General features: G+C 47.7%; 1 protein-coding gene across 5 annotated transcripts in view; it reads right to left on the bottom strand.

Annotated features, from left to right (window-relative positions):
* Positions 1 to 1,188: 1,188 nt before the first annotated feature.
* The window catches only part of GAB2 (GRB2 associated binding protein 2), a 93,880-nt gene continuing 74,122 nt past the window's right edge, over positions 1,189 to 20,946 (bottom strand). The window contains exons 3-10 of one of the 5 annotated variants that reach the window (XM_041483633.1): positions 18,995 to 19,235; positions 15,710 to 16,308; positions 14,570 to 14,664; positions 13,555 to 13,837; positions 12,466 to 12,556; positions 11,059 to 11,161; positions 10,085 to 10,210; positions 1,189 to 8,476 (exon numbers count right to left, since the gene is read on the bottom strand). In XM_041483633.1, the coding sequence (XP_041339567.1) occupies positions 8,333 to 8,476; positions 10,085 to 10,210; positions 11,059 to 11,161; positions 12,466 to 12,556; positions 13,555 to 13,837; positions 14,570 to 14,664; positions 15,710 to 16,308; positions 18,995 to 19,235 (1,682 nt within the window). In that variant the 3' untranslated portion in view covers positions 1,189 to 8,332. The remainder of the gene's footprint in view (positions 8,477 to 10,084; positions 10,211 to 11,058; positions 11,162 to 12,465; positions 12,557 to 13,554; positions 13,838 to 14,569; positions 14,665 to 15,709; positions 16,309 to 18,994; positions 19,236 to 20,946) is intronic. The other 4 variants (XM_041483634.1, XM_041483635.1, XM_041483637.1 and 1 more) reach the window with 4 other exon arrangements.

Raw genomic sequence — 20,946 nt, 5'->3', positions numbered from 1 at the left:
AGCTGAGGCATCCATCCTCAAGAACAGTCCTGCAGAGTGGTGGCTTGGAAGAGTGGATCAGGCAGAAGTGGAATGGGAACCTCAGTGCAGAGCTGTGTGCCCTCCAGAAGATCACAATACTAATAGTGGAGCCTTGTAGATGAGCAGTGGAGTGTGTTTGTTGTTTTTAAGTCAGGTGCTGAGAGGAAATAAATGAAGATCCAAAGCTGAAGTGTCACAGAATGTACCATGCTTCCTGGTTTTACTACTAGGCTTCTATTTATTTCCCGTTCAAAGAGGTTGCCAAAAGTTTTCCTGTTGCTGTCATGCTAGCTCCTTTTGTTACTCTGGAGTATCACCTGAAGGCATTTTCTGTTCTGTTTGCCTTAAGGTGCTTTTGTAGGAGACTGTCTTTAACTTGATGAGATCATAATCTAAGTAATGAAGGCAGATAGTCAAACCAACATGGAAAATGTTGGAGAGGCTGTATTATAGCTAAGGTCTTTCCTAAGTATGTCTTGTTTTTTTCTGGGATGAGCAGAGGCAAACAGCATGCAGTTGTCAGCATGGATGGCAGCCTGGAGAGTGGTGTAATGAGGTTGACCGGTTTAGACCCTCTTGGTTTCCTCTAACTATTAGCACTGGACTTCCCTTTTGGACTCAGCCAATACTGCTATGTCTAATGAAGATATTAAATAGTATTGGTCCCAGTACAGATCTTTGAGGAACACTACTCATTGCTGCTTTGGACACTGAGTCATTGACTGCAGCTCTTCCAATGTGGCCATCCAGCCAATTCCTTATTCATCCAATGGTCCATCCAACTCACCACCAAACTCTTCAATTAAGAGCTGAGAATGTTATAAGGGACCATATTAAAGGCCTTACAGAAGTCTAGTATAGTAGGAGTATGGTGTATTACTATCTGTGCCACACCAATTACAGTCTATGCCATATTGGTATTAGTGTTAGTAATGCCAGTCATTTTTGCATATGCCATATGGATAAAGTGTCTGCTATGGTATATGAGATAGTATGGCTTGTTTTGTCTGTCACACGTGCCTCTGGTCAAGGAGAGCCCACAGGGGAGTCCTCAGCTCTTGGTTTGGGATTCCACATGTGCTGCAGATGTGAAATGATGCTCCTCTTGTCTAAAAGAGCTGTTACAGGAGCTGTGCTTAGGGAGGTGTCTTTTCCGAGTTGTTTTTTTTTTTTTTTTTTTTTAAGGAAGTCTTAAAGGGATGGTTGAACTTTTAACTCTGGACAAGAAGATTTGTCCATTTGCTGAGGTTCCCTAGGTGATTTGGTGTCCTGAGCTGAGGCTCACAGGTGCTAAGCTGCTGATGGGTGAGCAAGGCAGTGTTTGTCCTCACACTGCACACAGCAGAACAGATATATAGTATGAAATTCAATTTAGCAGCTTAAAAATACATGGCTTGGGTTCTGGTATCAGGAAAAACCCTAGCTACATCCTAAAGGGCCTCCTTACCCATAGAGGACACTTGAAGCTGTAGGAGACACTTGGCAACATGCTGAGAAGATGCTCTGAAAGCTTTAAAAGTGCTACATAATCAAACTTAAACTTAAACTGCTTATTAGTTTCCCCTTTCTTTCCCTGCTCTGAATCCATGCTGGGAATCACCAGGGAGAGATGTCTTTTTATTATCACTCTTTTATTTTCCTGTTGCTTTTCTGTTGCATACACAGTACTTAAAAATGAGATCACCTTCACGTCAGGCATGTACCATGTTTATTAACAGCAAAAAAAGTATTATCTAGGCTTCACTCAAGACCGATTTACAGGATAAATAATTGTTTCAAATTACTTTAAAAAAAAACCAACCAAACAACAACCCCCCAAAGAATAAATTAATAACTTAAGTGATTAGCTGTCCACAGTGATTTGAAAACTTAATAACCATTCAAACAGTGACACCACAAGAAGACACATACTGTACAGTTTGCCACAGATTACTCTTGTCCTTCCTTCTACAAATGGAAATCAAAAAATTAAAAATACTCCTCTTTAAGAACAGTCATAGGCTTTGAAACACACAAAACATCCCTGCGAATCGGCTGCTGATGCAACAGCTTCACAGCCAGGGCTCCAACCCTTCCTCGCAGCAGGTTAAGAAACAAATGGAGAAAACTACCCTAATCTGACTGGGTCTGTTCCCACACCATGATGCCCAAAGTTCCCACACAATGATGGCAAAGTCACGTTGACTTTGCCAAGGGCTGGGTTGGGTGGGATATAACTACTCTAAAGGTTTGGTCCTAACCCTACGGGATTCATCGACAGGCTCCCCGTGGAGCCCAGGGTCCTGCTCCCTTCCCCCCTCTGCAGCGTGGTTCAACCACCACGTCCATACTGCTCTCAAAAAACCCACGGTGTTTCCAGGGTAAATGTGGCAGCAGAACACTGAAAACTGTGCAAATGACATTTCCCCCACCCCCCTCATTCAGAAGAAAATCCTGCCAAGCTTTTTTTCACCTTGGTAGTTAAGGATGAAGGGGTTTTTAATGAGTTTTGCAGAGCGGGATGTGTCGGTGCCATGTATGATGCTGGGCATGACAACAGGGGTAGCACCACATGCTGCCAAGCCATTGCCTGCAGACTCGAAACAGCTCTTTGCATTATTAGATGTCAATTAATTACACCTCATGACACATCTGTGAGGTGGGGAAATAGGTACTAAAAACCTTCATTTTACAAGCCGGAGAAAAAGCAGGATACAGAGTTCACATGAACCCTCTCATCCCACATAAAGATAACAGTGTGGTGTCACCCAGACAATGACAATAAAAATGATGGTTTCTTATCTCCTGGTCTGGGGGCAAACCTCTCCCACATGGTTAACTCACTGGCCTAAAACGAACCCATTATATGTTAGCAATGGGCTACATCAAAAATTAAGAGCCTGCTGATTGGGAGCAAGTCTGTAGAGAAGTTTTTTTAGCTAAAGAGATGGAGCCATGTGGCCCAGCTTCTGTTTCAGATATTACTGGCTGGTGTTAAAACTTGAACTCCACGTGCCAGGACCAGCTGGCCGTGGGCTGGAAGGGGACAGCTGTATTGTGACACCTTGCTACATATCAACTTTTCTCAAGAGAAGACACTAAATCAGCAACCTGATCGACAGTACTACACTAGGAGTTGTGAACAAGGAGATAAAATTGTGACTACAATGATGAGACACCAAGGACAGGCTGATAGAGGGATGAACTGCTCCAGACCAAGGAGGAATCATGACCAGAAAGTGCACATCTTGACCTTCAAGAGCCTCATTAACAGCTGCAAGATCACTGTGTACATGTGAGAAGGTTGGGCAGAGAAGAGAGGCACTCAGACTCATCAGAGGCCCTGAATTTGCTTATTGGCCCTTGTGATTTGATGCTGGACTGGTCCCTCTGATTTTCTTGATGGCTCTTTGATGGTCATGTGTTCTCTGGCTGGTGCCAGGATTAGGCTTTGCTCTTCCCCCTTCCTGTACAACCCGGGCTTCTTCATAATCACAGCTCTGTGCATCCATCTCATCTAGACAACATCCCTCCAATGGGACACACACTGTGGGTGTCAGCTTTTACATGGAATGGAACTTTTACATCACCAGGTGTGAAAACACCAACACAATGCAAGCACAGCTTGAGAAAACCCTCCTTTTACTTGCCTCCTGGGCCAGAAAGATCAGACACCACCTGGGAACTATTCTAACATCTTCCATAAGACCTGGACATGGCTGTACACCCCTCCCCACCCAAGGAGCCATGATCATTGGATAGCCAAAACAAGCCAACCCTTCCTGGTATGCCAGAGTGTGGAGGTGGCATGGGTTTGCTGAGAGGTCTGGATCTAGCCTAACAAATTTACAGGTTCAAGCTGTCTCCCAGTTGCTAGAACTGCCTGTCCATGTCCTGGATGACTTGTTCTGGGCCAGCCAGCCCTTTCCAAGGTGCAAGGGTTGGCCCAGTGTGGATTAGGTCTTCCCACTGCGTAGTATGGCCTTAGGGGTTGAGCTGTGTGCCTTGCCACTGGGTTTCATGGCCAGAGAAGTGGTCCTGTCCCTGTTCTGGACATTATGGGGCTCTAAGCAACCACTTGGACCCCCTTCCTCACACAGAGGAGTCTCCACTCAACCCCAGCAGCACAGGGGCTCAGTGTAGAAGAGATGCTCCAAGCAGGGTCACCTATGGAGTTGAACTAGACTGGTCTTGAAAAGTTCCAAGGATGAAGGTGGCACCTCAAGGACAACCCTGTGAAACCATGGCACTGCTGCCCCATGAACAGCACATGGGAGCCCTTCAGCAGGGTGTCTCCCAGCATGTCCTGGTCCCCACACATCTCTTGTAGGATTTCTCCTGCCCAGCTCAGAGCTGGGTGAATGGATCAAACATCCCTGAACACCAGAGAACAGGCATCACGTTGTCAGGCAGGATGACGCCCTTGAGAGTGAAGTGCCTGAGAGTGGTGGAAGTTCCCGTCCCACCAGTGCATGGCTTCTACTGAGCATTCCACAACCCACAAATCTCTGCACACCTGACTCAAGACACAGGCCAAAGGAGCACATGGTGAGGACCAAGACCCAAACCTTACTGGCAAACTCCCCTGCCTTCTCTCATCCCAACCTCATGTTCTCTCATATCTCACTCTTGCGAGTGGCTGGTGGCCCAGAGCTCAAATCCATCCCAGTTAGCTCCCAGACAAGCCAAGCCTTCCCTGTCTTTTGGTTCCAATTCTGCATTTGGCCCTATTTGCCAGACTCTCAGCTTTGCCCTGGCACACTCTGCGCTCACACATTATTCTCTTTCACCAACTAGAGACTAAGCCTAAGCCTGGCATCCATTTAGAGCTGGAAATGTATTTCCCACTGAACACTCAAATGCCAGTTCAGAGCAAATCAGCTCCAAGGCAGCTCACACATCTCACCAGACAGAGGAATGATGAGCAGCATTTGCATACTCACAGCAAGGGATACACATTCTTGGAAACTTTTGCCTTTAAAAGCACCTGCTTAGTAATTTTCAAGCTTGGGAAAAGCTTTGAGCTATGGACCCAGTGCTTCATAAAACTAAATATTGAGGTCATGATGCTTGTCCCACAGACAACCCTTCTCCATGAGCACACACACATGCAAGCACATCCATTTCCTAAATCGAACCATAGAGCTGTAGAGCAGGCTCTGACGTGAAGGCTCAAGCCAGCTTAATTTCAATTAAAATGAATAATTTGCAGTGTTCTCAGTTTCCTTAAATACCTATTTCTAACAAAGGAGCCTGTCATACTTGAGAATCCAAGCATAAAGTGGATGTGATAAACTCATTGCCTTCAGGACAAAGTTCTTGGCAGTCCGTGTAATTAAAGCAGCTGCTTTTCAATATGGTTTAAGACTAAATACTGCACAAACATTAATCACCAGGGACTGCTGTAATCAGCTTGGCAATCGTCATGGGTGACTATTTCCACTGAAGCCATTGACTACTTAATGCTTTCAGGAGGGGTTGATGCAGTCATGTCTGTATGGCACAGAGTCTGTGGGCTTCTGCTTAGTTTGGTGGTGCTATTTGCTTGGTGCTTTGCAGGGGAAAAGTTAGAGGAATGTATCTCTTTCAGTAAAAACACTGACTTCACTGCAAAGAAGAGAGGGACCAGAAACCAGCAGTTGTTAAGTAGCTGCTTTTGGGCTGTTTTGGTCCTTGGTCTGCCAAATGCAATGGACCAGCTACTAGGAATACTTATGAGAGCAAATTATCAAAACAAAGTGCCTGAGCCTGGGAAAAGAGCTACCTCATGCCAATGGTTGCCCCATGAGCAAAGACATTTGTGAAACATGGAGAAAAATGTCTAGTTTCTCCAGTACCACAAAAGGCTTTTCCAGTCTTAATTAACTCCTTGGATTAGACGTGGGAGTGGGCACTGGATGCACCTAGTCCCAGTGCAGAAGCACAGGGCACCCACTCAGCAGCTTGCATTCAAACCCACTGTGTTCCCTCTTCAGCCCCTAAAGCTAACAGTTTAGAAGAAGAAATAGGAAAAAATCAGCTTCCCAGTAGAGTGACATTCTTTTTGGTGGGGAGCTCTCTCCCAGATGAGTGAATGCACACTTCAGTGGGTTCTGGATCAGGTCCAATGTTTAGTCTCCCTGAGGTGCAGAGATGAAAGGAGCAAAATAAATATGAAGTACTGCATTCTAGTCTTCATTTTGTCAACTCACCAGGCAAGTGTGCAAGCCTCCAGCAGGAGGCAATGGCCTCTGCAGGCTGTAACACACCCCCTGACCTTCATAAAGCATCTGACTGTGCTAAATCTTCCCCTTTGGGGCTTTGGGTTTTTTTTCCCTTCTAGTAATTATTATTTTTAGCATAAACATTAGGGCATTTGCTTCATTGTTTCTATAAAAGTCCAACACTTCAATGTCTCAACAGGACTGTCAGAGCTTTTCCATTAACATCCTTCCCTTTCATGGCATGTGAGAAGAAAATATAAAATGGTGTCAAAAGTTCAAGACTTATTTTACCAGCACACAGCCCTTAAGGGACTGGTATCCTATCCCCATGTGGGTCACGTCTGGCCCTTTCCAAGCTCAGACCAAGATTAAGCAAATGTGTTAATGCTTAAGCATTAATAATCAATACAACTTGATGGTGTTGGTGGAACACAGAGCCCACAGTGCTGGGAGGGGTTCAGCTTGCAGAAAGAATAGCTCCAGCTCTTTAATAAATATTATTACCTAATATTTCTAATGTCTCCTTCATTTGGCTCTTGGTTTGCGGTCAGCCTGTTTATTCGTGTCAGCGCTTGCTGTCTGGCAATCAGGCTGCTCCATGGCAATCATTAGTTCTTCCTGTTTTCATGAGATCATGAATTATTATCTCTGCATTAAACTGTCTCATCCTTCTCTTCTCTCTGTGCTCAGCAGCTGCCTGGCAAGTGATCCCAAAGCCTGGATGTGTTAAAGATGCTGGCAAGGGACAACAGCAGACTCCCACCCACAATTAGAGCCTAGGGCCGTTAATGTCAGTGTGCCCCAGTTTTGTGTTGAAGAAACATTGCTGAAGATAAGGTGAACACAGTTCAGCCTTTTGCACCCTCCGCAAACCAACCACAATGCTACGTTAAAGCTCATACTGAAACGCCCTGCCCTGACTCTCCTGACCAACCTCTTCCCAAGCCTATGACCTCACCATCAACCAACATTTCAATTGCTCTTCTTTCTATCAAGAAACATTCCACCTGACCTCTTCACCCAGGACCAACCTCTGCAGTACACCACCTGCCTCCTCCCAGTCCGCACAGCAGCCTTCCACTCCCTTCTTGTCTCTCATCCTTATGCCAGTGCACAGACACAGGGTCTCCAGAGCCTCCCTGCCCCCTCATACTCAACCACAGAGCTTCTCACAATGGCCATGATGTAGGACTCTCACTCTATGGGCTTCTTTTGGTGCCACAAAAGGCAAATTTTGGTTTTTAGGGTCAGATTCACAGGAATTGGTTTCAGACAGGCAGTAGGTCAGTGCTTAAACTCCACCTTCCAAAGCCAATCCCTCCAGCCCCTTCCAAAACCAATCTCTCCAGCCTGTTCACTTTGAGAGTTAATGGAGAATATAAACAGAAGACACCCCAACAAACTCATGAGAGCATGTGCTGGCATGTATGTGTGTGTATGATGGGGCAAGTCCTGGGCTCCTAAGTCAGCTCAATGGGATGGTGTGGATGGTGTGCCAAGCTCCTGAAGGTTAACAAGCCCAACGAAAACCTTGGGGGCTGTCCAGCCAGGAGCAGAACAGCCCTCAGAGGTTTTGAACATATTATTTACAAGAGACAGGACAACAAAAGTGATTTCAAAAGCAATGGTCCTTGCTCAGTTTTGGGACTGGGAGGAGGCAGAGAAGAGGACAACCATAAGGAGTGGAGAATCAGAGCTGGGCAATGATATCCTATGGGAGATGCTACAAACCTGCATGGCATGGTTTAGAGTACGATATGGAAGGAGACGGGGAGAGATGATGCAGTGTTAGCACATACAAGGTGGCTTTAATAGCTGTAAGGAAAAGATGTGTAGGGTGAAACCTGGTATTGCTAAGTCAAAGTTCCTGGATAGTGCATCCAGCAGCTAAAGCACAAACCTAGCCACCAAACATAGTTGGTCTTTATCACTGGCAAACAGTATCTGCCAAGTCTTCCCCTGAAATTAAGTTTTACTTTGTTTTAAGAGAAAAAAACCCAACAATGACACCCCCTCCCCTCCACAGACAAGCCTTAGAAATTCAGCCCAAGTGGATCTGGCAGCCCAGCGGGGCCGCAGCTGGGGGAAACCAACAGGACATTCGCCTGTTTTGCTGCCTGCCGCAGGCACTACTGCTTCATGCTCTTGGCAGGCTCTGAGGACTGCCGCACATCAGTCCACTCCTGCATGGTGCTCTGCAGCGCCTGCGTCTTCTCCTTGTCCACTTGCACGTAATCAACCTTCTCATCTGAGGCGACCGACGAGGTGGAGGGCTGTGGGGAGGAGAAACAGGGCACCGTCGGGTCACTCACCAGCTCCCTGATCTTCCCTCTCGCTCCTTTCTGCAGCTGCACAGCGGGTGCCACAAGCCCAACAGCACCATTCCTGCTTTTTTGAAGACTTCAGAGCTCATCACCCTCCCTCTAACCTCCCAAAGGCACTTGGATGAAGGATTTCAATCTGCTCTGCCTCTTGCTGGCATGAGACTGCAGTGCAGTGGGAGGGTAGAAACAGCACGTGGGTCTCTACCTTCTCACAAACTTTGGGACATGAATATTTGGTTGTAATTGTGTTCTCTAACTCCTGATTTTTTTTGAGTTCAGCCTTGCATCTTGCTCATTTTCCTGTAAAGAACTCCAGAACTCTTAGAGTTACACATAAAAATACCAGCTCTATACCTTTTAGCTGTGCTGACTCTACCCACCTATGGCACTAGCTCATTTTCATCCCCAAAACAATAGATATGTTTGCAGGGTCTCCCAAGAGATGTGCTGAGAACAAGGAGATACGTTTTACCATAACTTCTGGAGTCCTGAAGTTTTTTCTAACTTTACAAGCATTTCAGAGAACCTGCATCTGCTTGTAACTGGAGCTGGATAATGCTTTTCAGTGGTTTAAAATCACTCTTCCAGAACAGGATATAATTTAAATGAGTGATACTTGCAGAAATACTGCTGGGCAGAAAGAAACCATCAAGGGACAGCTGTCAAATAATAAAAGGACCTAACCAATGGGATGCTTTGCCTAGGAAACAAGGTGGTGTTTGAGAAAGTGAGGCCAACTTACAAATGGTTGCCACAAAGGTTTATATAACCCTTGTCCTTCACCTTTCAGGTGCAACATCCAAGTCTGGTCTAGGAAGACCTGCTGCTTTGAAGGAGGAAAAAAACAATTCTGATACCTCTTGGGATACCTCCTGACAGCTTTTCAATATACAGTCTCCAGCTGAATTTGTGGTCTCATCAGCATCCCTGAACCCTGCACATCCACGCCTCCACTTTGCACTGCCAGCAAAGCTGCAGACATGCAAGAGAGACTGAATTTGACCTAGAGTAAATATAGCAGTGGGACACAGAATGGTTTGGGTTGGAAGGGACCTTAAAGATCATCCCATTTCAACCACGCCATGGGCAGAAACACCTTCCACTAGACCCGGTTGCTCTAAGCCCCATCCAGCCTGGCCTTGAAGACTTCCAGGGATGTGGCAACCAAAGCTTCTTTGGGCAGTCTGTTCAAGTGCCTCACTACCCTCATAGTAAAGAATTTCTTTCTACTATCTAATCTAAACTTGCCCTCTGACAGTTTGAAGCCATTACCCCTCGTAGTGTCACTGTATGCCCTTGTCAAAAGTCCCTCTCCACCCCTCTTGTAGCTCCTTTAGGCACTGGAAAATGGTTTAAGGTCTCCTTGGAGCCTTTTCTTCTCCAGGTTGAACAATCCCACCTGTCTCAGCCTGCCTACATAGTAGAGGTTCTCCAGCCCTCTGAGCATCATAGATTCCTGAGACCATTCCAGGCTTTGGGCTGTGCTGTTGCCAACGTGCATAAAACCCCTTCAAAATGCATCACTTTTAATCAGAAGTTTATAAAATCCCCCCGTACCTTCCTGTGTGGCCCTGGTGAGCTTGGCTGGAAGTCCAGGGCCAGGTAATCCACACTCCCCGAACTCTTTTTAGGCGCTGGGCTGTTGGTACCACTAGGAACAGGAGAAGCAGAAATGGGGTTTTGCTAATGCAGGGAAGAGACAGGAGAGATAATGAGGATTAAAGTGGGAAGGAAGAAAGAAAAAAGGAAATTAACACAAATCCAGAAATGACATACGTTGGAGGCACCTTTAAAAGAGCCTGGGTATTTGCTCACCTGCCTCTGGGACAAGGATGTGCAAGAACTGCTGGGATACTATAAATGTTGTATATTGTGCTAACAAATATTTCAAGCTCACACTCTTGATTTCATGTGTCAGAGCAGCTCTGCTGTCTTTGTGCTGATTTTATTCACATGCCTGACAGCAGACGTGGGCTTTAGCATGTCCCTGGAACCACACCTCAGCAAGGCCAGGCCAGCTCTGGGATCTTCGCTAATCACAACCATGCTGCACAGAGCACAGATTTCCTCTACCCCATCAGTTACATAGCCTCAAAAATATGCTTCGAGTCAGTAGCTTCACCAAAACAGACAAAATCCCCTCCCTGTAAGCAGTGCCACTCCCTGCTTCTGCTCTGATAGCCCCTGCTCCCACAGAAACATGAAGTCAGCAGCTACTAGGGGAAAAAAATTGAAAAAAATCAACTTTAATTAGGAAAATACACCCTGACAGTCCGTGTAAATTTTTTATCCCCTCTTAATTCCTGGCAAAGCAGGTGATACATGTTTCTGCTCTCATACACATTTAAAACTCCAATGAGACATGTTGTTTTCAGAAGGAAACACCCTGTTTTGTGCATTGAGGGATGCACATAAGGATGTACTCCACACAGTGCTATCTGAGCACTTCCATGTCATGAGCTAGGAATTTGCAGAGCTGGGGAGATTGTATGTCCTGCCAGAACCATCTGTCTTAGCTGTGGGGCCCTTACCATGGCCACGTAGTTCTCCTCACTCTCTCCCGAGTCCGTGCTGGTGATGCTCTGGGAGGAGACAGGGCGGCAGTACTGCAGAGAGCCGGCGTTGAAGCTCTGCCTGCAAAGCAAGGGTTGAGGTGTTACTGATGGCTGCAGGTCCTGCTTGTCCTTTGCCAAGGAGGGATGGGAGAGGGCAGCTCCTGATGCCTGCAACCATCACTGTGACCCAATCTGGGCATGAGAAAAAGCAGGTGGCATTGAGGTTCTCCAGACTGTCCTTTCCATGGGTTGGAAATCCTTGGGTTTGGTCTCCTCAATTTTTTATTTCTAGAATTTTTTAATAACACCTTGCTTGCTATGTACCTGTAACTTTCCTACTCTCATCTACACAAATCAGATTCCACTAACTCCTTCATCTCACAGGAAACATTTAATTGTGGAGGACGCAGGGGCAGCCTTGGTGAAGCCTCTCACCTCCAGCCTCACCACAGCAACAGGATTTGTTTACTGTACAGGCCCTATCCAAATTTTTTTCCGGAAAACAAATCCTCTGAGGAATTGTCTTTCTTTCAATTGGCCAAATATAATTATACCGAACAAAATAATGAAATCAGCTTCTGGCATTAAAGCACGTGTCTCAAAAAGCTATTCGTTGCCTTTCAGTAAAGCAGGGTCATATGATTAGCTGATAGGGGAAAAATCCATTAGCTTCTCCAGGGTCAGACCTCTTGTCAATCAAACCCTGCTTGCTGCTTCCCAGCGCAGTGATTTCAGCACACAGCGTTCATGCCCTGCAGTCAGTCTCCACACAATCCAATTTATTAGAGGAGTCATAGCAGCCAAGCTTTGCTTCTGCCTTTTACTGGTCAACATCAGACCGTGAATTAGTAGCAGAGCTGGAATTGTGCGAATCCTGTTATTTTTGGCTGGCAGACATAGCTCTTGAAGTGCTTTGGTTTAATTTTGCAGACTTCCTTCAGGCTAAGCTTTGCTTTCAAGGCAATCAAAACACAGCTTGGTCAGACCCTGAGAGTCACCCTGTGCTTTGAGATGACAGTGGGGTTTTGGGGGGGAATAGTTTGGATGTGAAATCATGCCCCCCACACAGCGTGGCTGAGTTGGTCTGGCTCAGCTGCATCATGAATTGTGGTGGACCACAGGTCCCAGGTCAGAGCCACGGCTCTCCAGTACTTGTCAGATCCCAGAGACACAAAATGTCTTCAAGGGATCTTAATTAGCTTGTTAGCCACATGCTGGGTTTTCATGTGGAATCCCAACCTAAATGAATTTATCTTCCTGCCACCAGCTGTGATGTGGGGAATGTTTAATCCATGGCAGAGGTGACAGCATGGCTACCTGTGAATGTCAGCAAGAATGAGACCAGAGAGCAAAGCAAGAATTCATCCCCCAGCCATTACTCACGTTGGCCTGGACCAGGATTTTGTGACTGGCGATTTGAAGGGAAGCTCATCAATGACAGTGTTGTTCCTCAGGTCCAGCGGTGATGGCTTTGCTGGGGAGGGAAAAGCCTTTATTCAGAGGCAGCATGTTCCTACAGTTCAGCATCCATGATTGGCATGAGAGTGTCCCCAACAGATGGTTGATTACTTCCCATTCTACTAATCAATGCCTCCCAGCCCTTCCTGCTGATGACAAATACTCTGAACCAAAACACCTGTGCTCATGTATGCCCAAACTGGGAGAAAACAGTGAATTTCTCCCTCTGCTCCACAGCCCCGAAGTGGATGGGTAGTCCCAAAACGGGGATGTGCCTTCCAGGGAATAGAGATCTGCTAAAAATGCCTAAACCCCAACACTACTCATTAGATATCTGTGGTAACTAATGCATTAGATGGGGACAAGACCAGGCTCTGCCAGGCCTGAACTGCCTCTGTGTGGAGCGTTTTCCCTTAGGGAATGGGAAAGGACATCTGCAGGGTAACGTGAAAGCTCTTCTCATCATGGATGGTTCATTAGGTGGAAGAGTTCCGTGCTCCAACCCTAGCCCTTGAATGGAGTGTTCATGGGGTTAGGTGTTGACACCCTAGAGATGGGAGCCCTCCTCCTCAGGATCTCCTTGGCCACCTGTCAGACAATGGATTAGGGAGAGATTTGGAGAATCTCAGCAGAGCCCTGAAGGAAGAACTGCCTGGAACCAGCCAGTAGGAAACTCCGGGAAAAAACTATGTCATCTGAATACAATATAGACATTTTGGGGTGGAGCACAGGGAGGGGTGCAGGCCAAGGGGGTGAAATACTGCCTGTGACATGCATCTCCTGTAAAGGCCTGGAAGGGTTTGAGATGGACTCTTCAAGCACCATGAGAGCTACATTTGCACTACAGAGCTTCTGAAAGAGGAAGGGGATGGGGGACATCTGAAGGTCTGACTGTACTGGCAGTAGCAAAGTGCACCCCACCTAGGACTGGACACAACTTCACAGATGGAGTCTGAAGTATTAAGAGAACAGAAGGATTGCTGGAAGGATTTGTGCACGACCATCCGTTCTTACCTTTCCGGTCGGGTTTGAGGTTGCGGTTGACTGGTGGGGGCTGGATTTCACTCAGCCGTCGGTGGCACTGAGCCACGGCTCCTCCTTTATGCACGGGAAGGGTGGCTGAGGACAAGCCCACCAGGTCAAAGTGATGCGGCCCAGGGCTCATGGGGATGTAGAGACTTTGGGCATTGTCGTTGGCTTTCTCGGCGTGGATTAGGGGCGAGGAACCAGGGTTCATGGGGACGTAGTTGTCCTCAGAGTCGGTGCTGTGGGAACGGGCCACGGCTGCCTTGGCCTGCTGGGGGAGGATGTGCTGTGAGCATCAGGTACTGCTCAACCCCATCCACTACAAACCCTCCACTTCATCATAACCAAACAACATCTGAGGGGAGACTCACTCTAAAATCTAAGTACAGAGGGAAGGAATGATCTGTCCCCTCCTTGGACATCAGTTTGCACTGACATGGTCTACCTCCTTTGTTTCCAAGACATTGCAATATCCTGAGTTTTCAGAAAGGTCTTTATCACCCAGACCTGACCATCTTCTCATGATCAGAGTGAGCTGGAGAAGCATGCTTAACCTGGAAAGTCTTTCTTCTCTAGGCTGCATCCGTGACTAAAATGGAATATGAAAGGTTGCTTTAATGTCATTTCCAGCTCAGGAAATCTTAGAAAGTGCACAAAAGAGGCTGTTCTGGCTACATGTCAAAATTTAGCTCAGTGGCATCCCAGGCTTTCAGGAAGAAGGCAAACTCTTGGGTAGTTGTTTTTGGGCCAAAGCTGCAGGCAGATACACTGCGTGGAAGCAAAGCTCTGCACATCATGCTGGGTTAGGTGGTTGCCACTCCATCTGTTCTCTGCAGGCCACCATGGTTTTAGCAGAAACCATTAATAGACCCCTTCTTAGCCCTTAGCTCTTAGCCCTTAGCAGGACAGGGCTGTGAGGGCCAACTTGGAACCAACCTGTCTCTGAATCTGTAAGGTGCAAGTGGTGTCTGTGGTGTGGTGGCCCACACCAAGGCCAACTCACCAGGTAGGAGTTGTAGCCATCGTTCATGGACTCGACTGACTGCACAGCGCTGCCGCCCCCGTGCTGGGGGTACTCGTACGTCTCACAAGAAGAAGCTGCAACACAACCACAAATGCATGTGTCCCACCACAACTGATAACAAAAAGGGGTCCCTGAAAACAAAATCCAGGCACTGGTAGAGAGTATCTGTTCTTGTTGATGGAGATGCTGATAAGAAGATGTGGTCTTTAGCTTGTCACCGGCTCTCTGCTGTGCTCCTTCCCAACTAGCATCTCTTTGATGCACCAGCACAACTGCACGTGCCGTGCAGACCTAACCCTGTTCTGCTGAAGTGCTGCAAAATCCCAGGGGTAAAGGTGTCAGATAAGGCAGATCACAGTGACAAAACTGGGTTAAGGGGAAGCTCTGTTAGAGCTTGCTAAGTAAATGTAAAGGCTGGCAGCCTCCAGTAAAGGGAGGATGGATGCTAAGCTCTTAGACCAGTCCGTTTACCACTGAACATGAATTTGATCTCAGCCTAAGTGTGGGCATTCAGGTAGGAGGAGATGGAAGAAGCATTTCAGAGAGCTGTGTGTATAATTTACAGTGCATTTTCTCTCCAGCCACCTTTTCTAAGTTACTTTGCAACTATCTCATACTAGGCACGAGGTTTGGAAAGGGCATGTACACCTACAGCCCACCCATGGCCAACGGCAATCGTGGCTCTGTTGCACTTGGGGATGTTGGGTTTTGGAGACATGCAAAACCAAGGTTTTGCTCACCCACCTTTGTGAGCAAAACCGAGGCATACTTCCAAGCTGAAGTATGTTCTGATAAACCTGGTTATGAGCTGAAGTAAAGGTAAGCTAAAAATAGCTGAAATCACAAAAATCTGGCAAAGGGCTGCATAAGCAAGCACATTTGGGGTTTTGGTTTAAGGTACAACACAGCCAAGAGCCAGCTGAGCATCTCTGGTAGGCAGAACTTTGCAGATGCCTCTCCATGCCTGCTGAATACAAAAACCAGGGCCAGATCCCGGCTGGGCAGAGTTTCTCTTCAACCCCCTGGCTGATACCACGTGCACCCCAGCCCTACCACAACCCAGTGGGACTGATCTGCCCAAGGCTGCTGGATAGCACAAAGCCACCCCCAGGTCCCCACCTCCAAATTCACCTCGGTGCAGTCTGCTGTTCTCCACTGCTGGCAGTGTGTTTCTCCGGGGAATGGTGGCTGCCATGGGGGTGAGACCTAAATTTTCACCAGGCTGGGGTCGCTGGGGTGGACTGCCCCACCGTGGCTCTGTCTGCCCAGGTTTTGGGGGCCGTGGCGGTGGTGCAGCGGGTGAGTCGCTGGAGGCCACAGCCAGAGCGTTGTGGTTCTTGTCCAGTGTAAATGTCCTGGGGATCTGGTAGATGGAGAGTGGGGTGGCAGGGATGTCATAGGAGTCCGTGGAGAGCTCCCCAAACTCCTTGCATAGGGTGTTGTTGGGAGTCTTGTAGGTGTAGACCTCCTCATTATCAGTTTCGGAGCTGGCGAGGCTCGACTTGGGGTGGGTGTAGGAGCCAAAGGAGCGCGGGAGGTCGTAGGCACTGTCCCTGAACTCTGAGTTGTGCCGGCTGGGCTTTGGCAGGCTGTAAAAGCCGTGGAGCTGCCCACCAACGCCGTTCATGCAGTGCCCGTTGCCCTGCGAGAGCTTCTGGACCGCCGTGTCACTCCGCATGAAGAAGGCAGACCTTGTGGCTTGGGAGAAGCTGGCACTCCTGCAGAGGGAGAGGAGAAAAGGGCTGGAATGGGGGGAGAGCCGGTTCTGGGTGCAGAGAGCTCTGCTCCTCTGTTCGTCACCTTACTGACCTGCACTGCCCAGCCCCAGAGCAATGAGAACACCTCAGACCCCTCCAAACATGCCCACAAACCACTTAATCCTGAAACACTGTCAAAATGCTTCTGTCATAGGTGAGAGCCACCTGCACCCAGCTCCATGACAGGGCCATAGCAAGAAAGAGCCTTTTGTCCAGACATAAATTGCTCCAAAAGGGCAATTTTCACACCAGCTGACAACATCCCAGGGCACAGCTGCAAAGTGCCAATCTGCCAGCATTGCCATTGTGCCTCGACCACCCATCCGCAGTTCAGGAGGGAGACTTCATCTCACCTCTGCCTTGCAGATGTGTTTGAGAAGGCCTGAAAAAATTCCTGATGGGGATAATTTCAAAATCTCCAGCCACGTCATCATCCTGCCCTCTTGCAGGACAAGCAACGGGGAGGTAATAGAAGTCCCCAGCTGGGATCTGCAGTTTGCAGTCCTGATGTGCATGGGGGGAGGAACGAACCTCAGGGCTAATTTCAGATTTGTAAAAGTCCTGGAGTTTTCCAGGATGAGCAGGGCAGTGTGGTCACTAGATCCATGCCTTGGTAATGATTCCTCGATTTACATGTGGTCATGCCTGGGGACACCCATCAGAACAGGGGTCATGCACAGAGATCTCAGGCCTCTAACAACTGCTGCTTAGCCACTGCTCCTCTGCTGATTCCCCTCAGGTGCTTCATCTCCTGTTTTATCCCTGCTTTATCCCACACATGGGTCAGGCTTTTGGGGACCGCACTCTCCCAGTGAGAAAGGGCTCAGCCAGCCCCATATAAACACCCTCACTGCCCCCCACCAGCAAAAAATTCTGCCCGTGTGGTGAGAAAAAGTGAAATGGTTATGGGGAGAGTTTCCAGTTGTGGCAAATCACTGGGAAAGTGCCAGTCCTACGGGAAAAGCTGGGAGATGCTGGTTTACAGTGCTCTGGTGTGGTTGATGCTCTGCAGGGACAACAGGGACTCTGTTTCATGGAGCCAGCACGAGATGGCGCTCAGAAATAGGGCTTATTTAGGGGAAAAAGCAAGTGATGCTCTGATAAGACAAATGAATCCCTGCCACCTTTGGACCTCAGTCCACCCAGAAGTGGTTTGGGTTCTGTCAGGGTATTTTTGGTTGATGACTTGACATCTCATGGGTTAATTATTCTGCATTGCCTGCCAATTAGCTACTATTACCCTCATTTTATGGATGAGTAAAGTAAGACCTCCAGAGCAGAAAGGGGAGGGATTCCCAGCAGTCCTGCAGCCTGACCCCATGCACTGGGCATTGATCAGAGCATTATTTCTGGCCCAGTTGCAGAAGTAACCACTGGCCAGTTTGTTTCTGCTCACTAAAGCATTGGTGCTTGCTCCCTTCTCCTCCAGGTCCCAGCCCCGTTCAGGTTCTCAGAGGGTGGCTTTTAGGTATCCTCACAGCTGGAGTGTGAGAGGACCATTTTTTAAAAACACTGTTCCATTAACTCTATCTGAAGTTAATTTTTCTGAGCCTTTTTCTGTTATTGTTTTCTGAGCAGGGAAAGTCAGCTGCAGCAGGAAAGCCCAGTGGAGGCTGCAGCCCGAACTGTGCTCTCACTCCATGCCAGCTGGGTTCCGACTGTCTCTCCCTCCCTCCCTCCCTCCCTCCTTGCCTGCTCCTGCGAGCCAAAACTCTTCATGTCAAAAAAACTCCTCGCTATTTAAGGCAACTGGCTGGGTCTGGAGGCGGGGAGTTGTCGCTGGCTCAGAAATCCCACACCGTGCTCCACCAGCTGCCACGAAAGCCAGTGAGCTCTGGAAGGGGTGAACGGCAGCGTGGTGCAAACCCTGCCCATCCTTTGTTTGTCCTTCTCCTGGTTAAGGGCAGGAATTAGGGCTCTGCCTGCAGAATCACAAAGTGGTTAAGGTTGGAAGGGACCTGTAGAAGTCATCTGCTCAAGCAGGGCAACCCAGGGCTGTGGCAGGACTGTACCCAGACAGCTTCTGAATACCTTCAAGGATGCAGACTCCTAAACTTCTCTGGGGTACCTGTGCTGTACCTTCACTGTGTATTGAGCCACACTCACAGTGAAAAAATTATTCCTGATGTTCAGATGGGCTCTCCTGTGTTTAAGTTTGTGCCCATGGTCTTGGGTCCCTGGCACTGCACATCACTGACAAGAGCCTGGCTCCATCCCCTTTGCACTGTCCCTGCAGGAGAGATACACCTGAGACTTTTCATGTGCCAGATGAATAGTTCCAGCCTTCTCAGCCTCTCCATTTAAGAAAGATGCTCCAGGCTCCTCAGCAATTTCACGTCCCTTTGAGCTGGATCCAGTATAGACCCCTGAGGTACTGCTAGGGACTGGCCTCCAACTAGGCTTCATGCCACTGACCACCATCCTCTGGGCCTGGCCTTTCAGCCAGCTTTTAACACCACCTGAGAGGCCAGGAAAGCTGGGAGTTTGTGAGGTCACCACTCTGACCTCCTCCCAGCCATGATGAGATGAGACCATCATTCAGGACTTTCTCCAGATGGGTTTTGCAGACCTCCAGGGATGTAGGTGGGTTGAGCCCCTCACACCCAGCCCTCCCCTCGGCTGTCCCCGAGTGGGTGGGCCACAATACCTTGCATTTTCTGACTTTCTGCTCATACACTGGTGCAGGAAAAGGTAGTCCTGGGGGGCACTGGCAGACAGGGTGCTCTGGAGGTGGCTGGCAGGTGAGTCGAAGGTGAACAGGGTGGGCTGGCTGGAGTGGGACGGCGCCGAGGACTTGCGCTCTCGCAGCAGGTGGTGGCTGGCACTGCTGAGCTCTGCTGGAGAGGAGCGTGGGGCGTGGTTCATGGAGGCGATGCTCCTCAGGGTGTCTGTGCAGGGAAGAAACACACCTTTGAGTGCCAGACATAGCTACCCCACAATCCCCTGTTCCCAGGGTTTTCCTCACGTAAATGCTCTGGCATTTATGGAGGTCAGCGTGGTTTGCTAATGGCTCCAAGGCATCCTCTCACCTTCTCTACTCAGAGCACATGCAACTACAGGTACCATTTATGGAAATAAATATTTATCATATTTTATCATAAATCACATTTCCTAATTTTATAATACTTTGTCACATGCTTAGTGGCTTGCTGGGATGCCTGCAGGATGTCAGTCCATTTCATGGGGAGCTCAGTGGGCTGTTAAAACCTGATTTAAAAGAGAGGAGCTTTCACACTGCAGTGAGATGTGATTTAACTCACCTCCATCCCTCTGTGTAAGGGCATCACTGCTATCCCTTTACACTTGGGTTAACTGAGGAATAGGGTGGGAATCTAGATGGACATACTGACAGCAAAGACGAAAAAATATTCTCATGTTTCCAAATTCTGTATTGATTTTGTGACCTCAAGAGAGTTGCTGCTGTTTTATGTGAATAAAAAGGGATGCCCACTCCCTCTGCTCAAGGAGAAACAGACTTTAAAATATTAAATGAATTTCAATGGAGAATATCCCAGAGGTCAGGAATAATCGCCCAGCTACTCCAGCCCTCTCATAAGTGTACTTCATTAATTCAAACCACAGATGACTTTTTACGGCCAAGTTGTAAATCCCCATTAAAAAAAAAACCAAAAAACCAAACACAAAACAACAAAAAAAAAAGTCAAAATAAAACAAATACACTCAGAAAACCCACAAGCTACAGAATATTTTGAAATGCTGATCCATCCCTGGTTGCAGAAGACCACACAGAAGACTGTCCATGCACTCCTGACATGTGAAAACTCCTGTGGTCTGCAGAAGTCACACTTCATATAATGAGTGTGATTTTCAGTTATTTGGTGCTGATACAAAACACAGAAAAAACCCAAACCCCAATAAAAAGGGGAATTCCACACATTTTCTAGCCACCACTAATTTTGGGATTGATTTCAGGTTTCCCTGACATGATGTTCACCAGCTCTTCAAATCTGATTTCAGGCAACCAAGCTCCAACACAAGGATGAGGAACTTTTTATAGATTACCAACCTAATTTTTTTCTATTCCTTCCCTCACATTCCAGATCCTATCAGAAATTTTGCACCTGACTCCTTCATGCTGCAGAGAAATGAGTTCTCTACAAAGCGGCTGTAGTGGCTCGTACAAGGAGAAGCTCCACACAGGGTGATTTTTCACTAACTTCTGAATCATGTCAAGATACAAAATAAATCTGTCTGCTGCTCATTCACAGCTGCTACATTTTTTCCCTGGTGTTACTGCAAACTTCACCCAGTGCACAAAACGTACATTAATAAAAGCCAAAGAGCCTGGCTTGACTGTGTTGTTTGGTTTGTGCTAAACAAAGAAAGGATCGATACTTAACATTGACATTAATGGTGGGGGATGACAGCTTAAAACTCTGATTCTTGTCTTTTTTGCATGGGCATTAAAGATCCCCTGGGGCTCTTCATGGGAGTAAATGGCCATCTCAGTGTCCTCGGACAAAACAGTGTCTTGACCCTCATTCTTATTAAATATTTATCCCATAGCAGTGCAGAACGATCCCCACTGGAAAAGGAGTCTTGAGAGCTATGAAAATTCCAAATCGAGTGCTTTGAGAT

This window comes from Pyrgilauda ruficollis, unplaced genomic scaffold (genome assembly GCF_017590135.1).
Source record: "Pyrgilauda ruficollis isolate IOZ18807 unplaced genomic scaffold, ASM1759013v1 scaffold60, whole genome shotgun sequence".
NCBI classification, from domain to species: Eukaryota; Metazoa; Chordata; class Aves; order Passeriformes; family Passeridae; genus Pyrgilauda; species Pyrgilauda ruficollis.
The sequence above is the reverse complement of the archived record's forward strand: the minus strand, read 5'-3'. Positions and strand labels throughout refer to the sequence as shown.